Genomic DNA, 8,463 nt, shown 5'->3' with positions numbered 1-8,463 from the left:
CCTGCCTATGCAGGGGGTCAGACTCGATGATCTCAAGCAAATCCCGGGACGTCTCAAGCAAATCCCGGGACGTCTCTCAAGCAAATCCCGGGACGTCATTCTCCCCCTGTACTCGGCCTTAGTGAGGCCGCAGCTGGAGTACTGTGTCCAGTTTTGGGCTCCACAATTCAAAAAGGATGTGGAGAAGCTTGAGAGAGTCCAGAGAAGAGCCACGCGCATGATCAGAGGTCAGGGAAGCAGACCCTACGATGACAGGCTGAGAGCCCTGGGGCTCTTTAGCCTGAAAAAGCGCAGGCTCAGGGGTGATCTGATGGCCACCTACAAGTTTATCAGGGGTGACCACCAGCATCTGGGGGAACGTTTGTTCACCAGAGCGCCCCAAGGGATGACGAGCTCGAATGGTCACAAACTACTTCAAGATCGTTTCAGGCTGGACATAAGGAAGAACTTCTTTACTGTCCGAGCCCCCAAGGTCTGGAACAGCCTGCCACCGGAGGTGGTTCAAGCGCCTTCATTGAACACCTTCAAGATGAAACTGGATGCTTATCTTGCTGGGATCCTATAACCCCAGCTGACTTCCTGCCCTTTGGGCAGGGGGCTGGACTCGATGATCTTCCGAGGTCCCTTCCAGCCCTGATGTCTATGAAATCTATGAAATCTATGAAACTCTAGCATCGATAAATCTGTGAATCTGTGAAACAGGTGTTTGCTGGTTCTTCAGTGTTTCTACTCCTACTGGAATGTCTTGCATTTACTTTAAGGAAATATTCATATATAACAGTTCAGGGAGAAATACAGTCCTGATTATTGAAATGGAATTTTGTACATTATGTTATATGGGCCCCTCTACACATGCAGGTAAAGTTATGATGGGATCTAGTATGATCCACATGATCGGTCCTACTGTCATACCACATGTGTATGGCAGGAGGCTTGATTGTGGGACTCACACATTAGATCCTATTGTGCCTTATTGCTGGTGCTGAGGGAGCCCAGGATTGGTCTCCCTCTACACTGGAAAGAAGCAAGCTCCCACAACTGGGAGCCCCTTAAGTTGAGGGGATCCCAACCACAGAGGTGACTCCCTAGTGGCTGGAAGATACAGCTGTTTCAATCTTCCAGCCCCAGGGGCTCCATGCACCCCTAGGGCTGGCAGATCTCAGGCACACCCTGTGGCTCCTGGAACCCAACTGGATCCCAGCACTCAAAAGCGTGCTGCCAGAATCCAGAGACAGCAGCTTCTGTGGCTGAGAGTCCCCTCAGTTGCGGGACTCCCAGCCTCAGTTGGCCATGGTACACCATAGTGCTGGGTGCCTGATCAGCTGACAGGGCTCCCAGCAAGGTATACCCTGCTACATGTGCAAATTAAAGTTCAATAGCAATCAGCTATAGAGTTAGTACACATTTTTTAGGTCTAATGTAATAGCTGGTTGGAGCTTTTTATGTCATGATAAATACATTGCACATGTACGTGGTATCAAGGTAATTGTGCAATTAACCAGTTAATTATGCAATACCTGTAATATGCAGAGGGTGCCTAAGTTATGTGATATTTTTTCCCCCTGGAAATTTTAATGAGAAAAAATTCCTGAAGAACTCTATTTAGCAGCTCAGCTAGAGCTAGGCCAATCATTCACGGTAAACAATTATTTAATTATTTTTCCTTATTTCAGATTAATGAATTATCCATAAACACATCAGGATTAAACATTGTTTCATTAGTCAGTCATAGAATAAGTGTTTTGCACAAACATATACATTCTACAGCAATGCCTCACTGATTCCCTGAGGTGACTATTGCATGAGGAATTGAATACTGTAATTCACTGCTCCAACAATTTCAGTAGTAGTCAGTGGCTTTGGGAAGAGGGCTTCAGAACTGCATATACAATGGGCCTGATTTCAAGTGTAAGGATTTCTCACTATTCCATCTGAAATCAATAGGACCCAAAGTCAAGAATCCTCTCGGGACCTCTGAAAATGAGACCCAACATAGATTTTAGTTGGGGGTTCCAAAATCTGAGGCTTGTGCAATCTATGAGAATTTGCATTCACATAATTGCTCATGTAAACTACTTGGATTATAACTGGATGCTTCCAGGATTCGCAAACAAACATGAATAAATTTAGACTCCATTTCCAAAAAACAGTTGAATAGTGATGGCTAGAAAATGGTATTTAGAGTTTTGTTTGAGAAATTGGCTTGTAGGTAAAGTACATATGCATTAGAACAATGATCCAGGGCAATGGCAAGGGTTAATTGATTTCTAAAAGCCTGTTTGTAACCAGGCTTCTTCAAGGTCCACTCTGTCTGACCTAGGCAAGCATCAAGCAGACCCACAGGTTGGGAAATTGAAGACATATACCATGCTGTTCCAGAACAGAGATAAGGGAATCTGCCCTGTTGGCCCAGCTTCAGACCACTTGGGATTTCCGGTTTTGGTAAATGAACCAAATGAGGAGGAAACTGGAACAGTCACATTAGAATGTATGCATATGATGGTCTTGTAAAACAAAGGAATATACTGACAGGATACAACGTGGACAGTATGAAAACCGGAGGGAGACCAATCAATGATGACCAAAGATGAAGAGTCATCACAGAGGGGAAAAGATATAAAAGGAGGGATTTAATATCAGCAAAGGGTTCCTAAAGGAGGAACCTGAGGTCACCATGGGCAAAGGCAAACCACCAACCTGTGTCACCCACTTCACTGAGGACAGGTGGGCCTTGGTCTCCAACCTCCTGGCTGCTGACATCTGACATCTGACAGTCAAGAGAGATCCTCAGAGTGAAGCTCACATACTAGCCAGACACACCTTGAGTCTGTGAACCCTGGGACTGCTAGATGTAGAATTGTTTGCATTATTCTTATCTGCTATCAAAAAAATTGCCTTTGATCAAATGGAGAGGCTGTGGTCAGTCTGAGGGTTTGGGCTTACCTTGGACAAGATATCTGGGTCATACATCCAGTGCCAACAAATATAAAATTGAGACAACTCAAATATTGCCAGACTGCCATTTCACCAAACCCTCATCCTTTTTTCCCCTTCCCCTGATCTATTCCATCCTTTTCTTCTCATCTACATGCCTTCCCAATTATTGTTGTTAGCAATCTACATTTTACTCCAGTCTCTGCTTTTGTATAGCAAAAACTGGTCTTATATAGTCTTGGTGTTTGACATAACATAAAGCTTCCCAGTTGTAGAATACTTTTGGAGATCCTATGACACATGCAGTGTGAAGGAATATATGCTAGCTCTAGAATATTTATCTTGTTGTAATTTTTCCAATGTCAAAATGAACAAACCATAAATCACAAAAAGACTAAACATTCAATAAGGAAACTGAAAGATAAAGGATTTTGTCAATATGTCAGCTGTAAACACTCCTGGAAAGTCAAATACATGTGAGTTCATCATATTGCCATTTTCCCCTAAAACAATTAGAAATAGATGACCACTCAGATAAATGTCTCCTCAAAAGCACATGGACTTGTGGTTAGAGCATGAATAAAGCAAATTCAGAAATTTTATTGGAATAAACTTTTTAGAACATTTTATAGCATTCAAAAAGAAGCAGCCTACAGTTGCAAAGTGAGGTTCTTTCATCTAACCTGAAGTTTTCTGAAGCATTTGAACCTAGCCATCTTTTTTTCATATATTACCTTGATAAATCAATGGCAACGTATCTTAGCATAGGCACAAGATAACCTTCCCATTCACTTAGGTCTCCAATTAAGAAACACCTAATATATGCTTAGCTTGAAGCATAGTTGTAAAACCCACAGAATGAATGGGACTAAACCAAATGCTTGGATTTAATCTCATGCCTAAATATTTTTGTGTCAGGGACTGCTGATGGATTTTGTGGTTTGATCCTAGAAGTTCTATATTCAAATGAAGCCTTCATGGAAGCAATATTTTTTTCTCCATCACTCTCTTCAGGGCATCCTTCACCTCCTTGTTCCTCAGACTGTAGATCAGCGGGTTCAGGATGGGGATCACCACAGTATAGAACAGTGAGGCCATTTTGTCTGTATCCAGAGAGTAACTGGTGGTTGGTCGGAAATACATGAAGAGAATCGTCCCATGGAGCAAAGTAACAGCCATCAGGTGGGAGGTACACGTGGAGAAGGCTTTATACCTGCTTTCAGTGGAGCGAATCCTTAGTACAGTTACAATGATAAAAATATATGAGATGAGAATAGTTGTGATGCTACTTATTTCAACCACACTGCCAAGGGTGAATACCAGTAGCTCATTGACATAGGTGTCAGAGGAAGAGAGCTTCAGGAGGGGGTTGATATCACAGAAGAAATGGTTTAGCACATTGGAATCACAATAAGATAATTTTAGTAAGTAGCTGGTGTGTACCACCGAGTTTATGAAGCTCCATATATATGAACCAATCACCAGCCCTAGGCAAGATCTTTGTGACATGATGACTGTATAGAGCAATGGATTACATACTGCCACATAGCGGTCGTATGCCATCACAGCCAGCAGGAGGCACTCAGAGATCACCAATAAAATGAAGCTAAAATATTGGGTGATACAACCTGCATAAGAAATAGTTCTCCTCTGGTGTAGGAAGTTCACCAGCATCTTTGGAGTGACAACTGTGGAATAACAGGCATCCACCACAGATAAGTTCTTTAGGAAAAAATACATAGGGTTGTGAAGGCAGGGATGAAGATGGATGAATGCAACCATCCCCAGATTCCCCATCAGGGTGATGACATAGATCACTAGAAACATCACAAAGAGTGGGACCTGAAGCTCCAGATGATTTGTTAATCCACAGAGAATGAATTCAGTCACAGCAGTACAATTCCCCACAGCCATTACTTCAGTCTTGTTTTCTGTCTGACCGTAAAAAGGGAGAAGAGTGGGAAGAAGAACAAAGTTGGACTGAATGATAATATAAAAATATAAGGACTGTCAAACAAGGTTACATGAATGGTCCATCTAGCCTGGCAGCCTCTGCAACAAAGGCAAGGAGTTTAGAGGGATTACAGGGAATGTATGTGAATGGGACCTATCTAGAGTAATCCATCCCCTGTCATGGCATCCCTGGCATTAACCATAATCGTTAGAATTTACAGCCCTGATTGTTCTATTTAATAACTCCTGACTGATCTAACCTTCATGAATGTGTCTAGTCCTTTTTTGAATCTGGTTATACTGTCTGCCTTTGCAACCTTTTGTGGTGATGAATTCCATTAAATAAATATGCATTACATGGAAAATACTCTGTCCAGTTTGTTTTAAATCTACCTCTTGATAATTTTAAACATTGTCCGCTAGTTCTTACATTCTGGGACTAGGTGAATAACAGTTGCCTTTTCACTTTATGTTCCCATTTTTCCCCCTCCTCATTTCCAAATTGAAGAGACCCAACTTTTTCACTTGCATTTGGCACAGCAGCTGCCCCATATCTCTGAGAATCTTTGTTGCCATTTTCTTTACCTTTTCTAATTCTTCCTTTTAAAAATGTGGAGATGAGATTTTCTCACACCGTCTAAGATGGGCTTGGCGAGGTATATATGCTCACATTAAAAAAATAAATAAAAAAATCAGTCATGTGGAATTAAAGACCCCAGGCCCTGGAACTTCTAGTTTGAAAACCTAGAAGTTCAAAAATGTCCTTCATATCTGAAAAATGGTATCCCCAGTTAATGGCAATGTATAACTTTTGGAGTAAATCTTCCAAAGCATGACAGGTTTTATTTGTGTAATTCTACAGACGTTGTTAAGGCTATTCACATAAACAGAACATCTATGTATGTACAAATTTGCTGTGTTGAGTGTTTAGGTGGTAGTGGGATACATTAAATCGGGGTTTAATTACATGGAATATTTGTGAAAAATTACCAACAGTGACATTTTTGAAAGGCAGACAGTTGTTCCTGCAGTAGTTATGTTTATGCTGGATTTCCCAGGATAGAGACCATAGCAGTAATCCATAACAATAATGATAGGCTCAAAAGAACCCACTTTTTGCTCTGGTATCCTCAAAAGAAAGAAACATTCTCCTTAAGACTATAATTTCATTTTGAAATAAATATGACTGCATTCAAGAACAAAATAATTACTATGTGATGCCTAGTGAGTCCTGGGCACAGAGAATATCACTGAAAGCCAAGCTAATTTGAGCTGTAACCAAAAAGGGTGATTTACATACTATTTATATTGGAAATAACATCACACCTACCTGTTCAGTCATGTCCAACATTCCTGGTTCTGATGTTTGAATGCTGACAGCATCTCTTTATGCAGCAAAAGATCATTTCAAGAAATAATCTCTTCAGCACCTCAAGTTCTAACTGTATGGACAAATTGGAGTCAGGTCAATAAAAATATACCAAAGGTCTCTTGGGTGCAAGGGATAATTTCATGCCAGTGAGGCATCCTGAAAAAAGTATGTGAAGTTCCTGGTGGTTGTTTCCCCACACCTGGCTGCCAGCTTTATTTTAGTGAACGAAACTGAACTACAGATAATCTTCCACAGCTTGAAACTGTCTCATATAACCCTGTGCAAACATTTGTGAGGACCTCTTCAATCAGTTTAAAAGTCACTGCTGGCCATTTAGTTAAATCCACTCTTTGTACAAGCAAAAATTGAGGTGCATGAAGCCTTCAAGATCATAAGTTAAATAAAGGATATCTTCTTCCCAACTAATAAAAATTCCCTAAACAGTATGAGGGAGGCTTCTTTTCCATATATACTACCCTGTTGGGGCAGGCTGTTGGCACCAGGCAATTATGAAACAGGTGGGCACCCCACAATCAGTAGTTCTGAGTGCTAAAAGCAATAATGTCAGTGTGTATCAAGTACACTCATGGGACACTTGGGGACCCTCTACATGTGCAGGTAAAGCTGCAATGAGATCTACTTTGTGATCCACACTATTGTGCCTCCTGCCATGACACATGCATGGCAGGAGGCATGATTCTAGGATCAAGCATCAGATCCTATCCAGCCTTATTGCTGGGACGGGGCCAGCCTTATTACCTGGCTCTCCCTGCACTGGTAAGAAGCAAACTCCCGTGGATGGGAGCTGCATCAACTGACCTGGACTTCTACCTGCAGGGAGACCTCAGGGGTCCCTGCAGCAGGAGACCACAGCTAATGTGGTCTTCAGCCATGGAGGCACTCCATGCACCCCCACAGAAGGGAGATTGCATCAGCTGTGGTCTCCCAGCTGCAGGGCTGTGTGACCCAGAGAGCAGTAGCAGTAGCTGAGCATGCAAATTAACCCTTTCCTTTTTTCTTCCCTGGGACAGGCAGCATGGGCAACCACAATTAAGCCAGGGGGAGGGGAGGGCGGTAAAGACCAGGGATGTAGGCTGTTGGGGATGGGGGGTGGGGAGGGAATGGGCACCACCCTGGACAGCAGAGGAGAGGGGGTGGGTACAGGGTTTACCATAAATTGTAGTTTAGAGTGGCTGCACCTTAGTGCAATATGAGCTAGATAGCTCAGATCAAAGATAATCCTGCCCTGGAGTGGCATCATTTTGACCTGTATAACAAGTGCTTAGAAGTAATTTAAGATGTTAATGTGCAGACAATTTAGGGGTTAAGAGTTCCAGGATCCATCCAAAAGTATCCTGTAATAAGGCCCCAAAGTACTGTTTAAACAGCTTAAAGTTATGCCACTCCAGTCTAAGTTTATCTCTGATCTGTGTTACCCAACTCATGTTACAAAAATGTGTAGCCACTCAAGGCTACACTTTAGGGTGAACACCTATCTTCCTTCCCCTCCTCTGTTGGCCCTGATTGGACCCACTGCCCCCACTTCTCCCGCATCCCACTGTCCCCTGCCCCCATTCCCCAAGATTCCTAATTGGCCTGCAACTCCCCTACCCACCTGGATTGGGCCTGCCATACCCAACCCCCACAGCACCCCAGATCCCTGCTCAGCCTCCCTGTCTCCCCTCCAGCTTACTCTGGGCTTCTGCACAGTCCCAGGCACAAGCAGAGAAGGGAAATCTGCCTTCCCAGGCACCACCACCATCAACACCACTATCTGGGCTGGGCTTAGCTCAGAGAAGATCAGCAGCTCAGTGGAGGCAGGAGCAGTGGTGGGGATGAGGCAGGCAGGTTCCCCATCTCTGCCTGCCCTGGGACAGTGTGGAAGCCAAAAATAAGCAGAGGGGGGAAGAAGGGGAGCCCTGGGGGTCAGGGGGAACAGGGGGGAGCAAGGGGGGAACACCAAGGGGCAGGGGGGTAGCCCAACACCTTTTAATCCAACAATCTAGTTATAGATTTCATAGACATTAGGGCTGGAAGGGACCTCAAAAGATCATTGGATCCACCCCCCTGCCCCAGGGGCAGGAAGTTAGTTGGGGTCACATGACCCCAGCAAGATAAGCATCCAAGCATTTCTTAAAGGTATCCAAAGTAGGTGCTTGCACCGCTTATGTGGGGAATCTATCCCAGACTCTGGATACTCAGAT

The 8,463-nt window shown here is 43.5% G+C and overlaps 1 protein-coding gene across 1 annotated transcript; it reads right to left on the bottom strand.

Moving 5' to 3' along the window:
• Positions 1-3,909: 3,909 nt before the first annotated feature.
• Positions 3,910-4,860, bottom strand: LOC102374010 (olfactory receptor-like protein COR4). Its single transcript, XM_006032223.2, has one exon. The coding sequence runs from the start codon at positions 4,846-4,848 to the stop codon at positions 3,910-3,912; it is 939 nt and encodes a 312-aa protein (XP_006032285.1). The 5' UTR covers positions 4,849-4,860.
• Between the last annotated feature and the right edge of the window lie 3,603 nt (positions 4,861-8,463).

The sequence above is a fragment of the Alligator sinensis genome, unplaced genomic scaffold (genome assembly GCF_000455745.1).
Source record: "Alligator sinensis unplaced genomic scaffold, ASM45574v1 scaffold1_1, whole genome shotgun sequence".
Classification (NCBI taxonomy): Eukaryota; Metazoa; Chordata; order Crocodylia; family Alligatoridae; genus Alligator; species Alligator sinensis.
Note: the sequence above shows the minus strand (reverse complement) of the source record. Positions and strands in the feature narration are given on the sequence as shown.

Excerpts from the sequence above, each read along its gene's own strand:
- LOC102374010 (XM_006032223.2), bottom strand. The coding sequence starts at position 4,848 with ATGGCTGTGGGGAATTGTACTGCTGTGACTGAATTCATTCTCTGTGGA.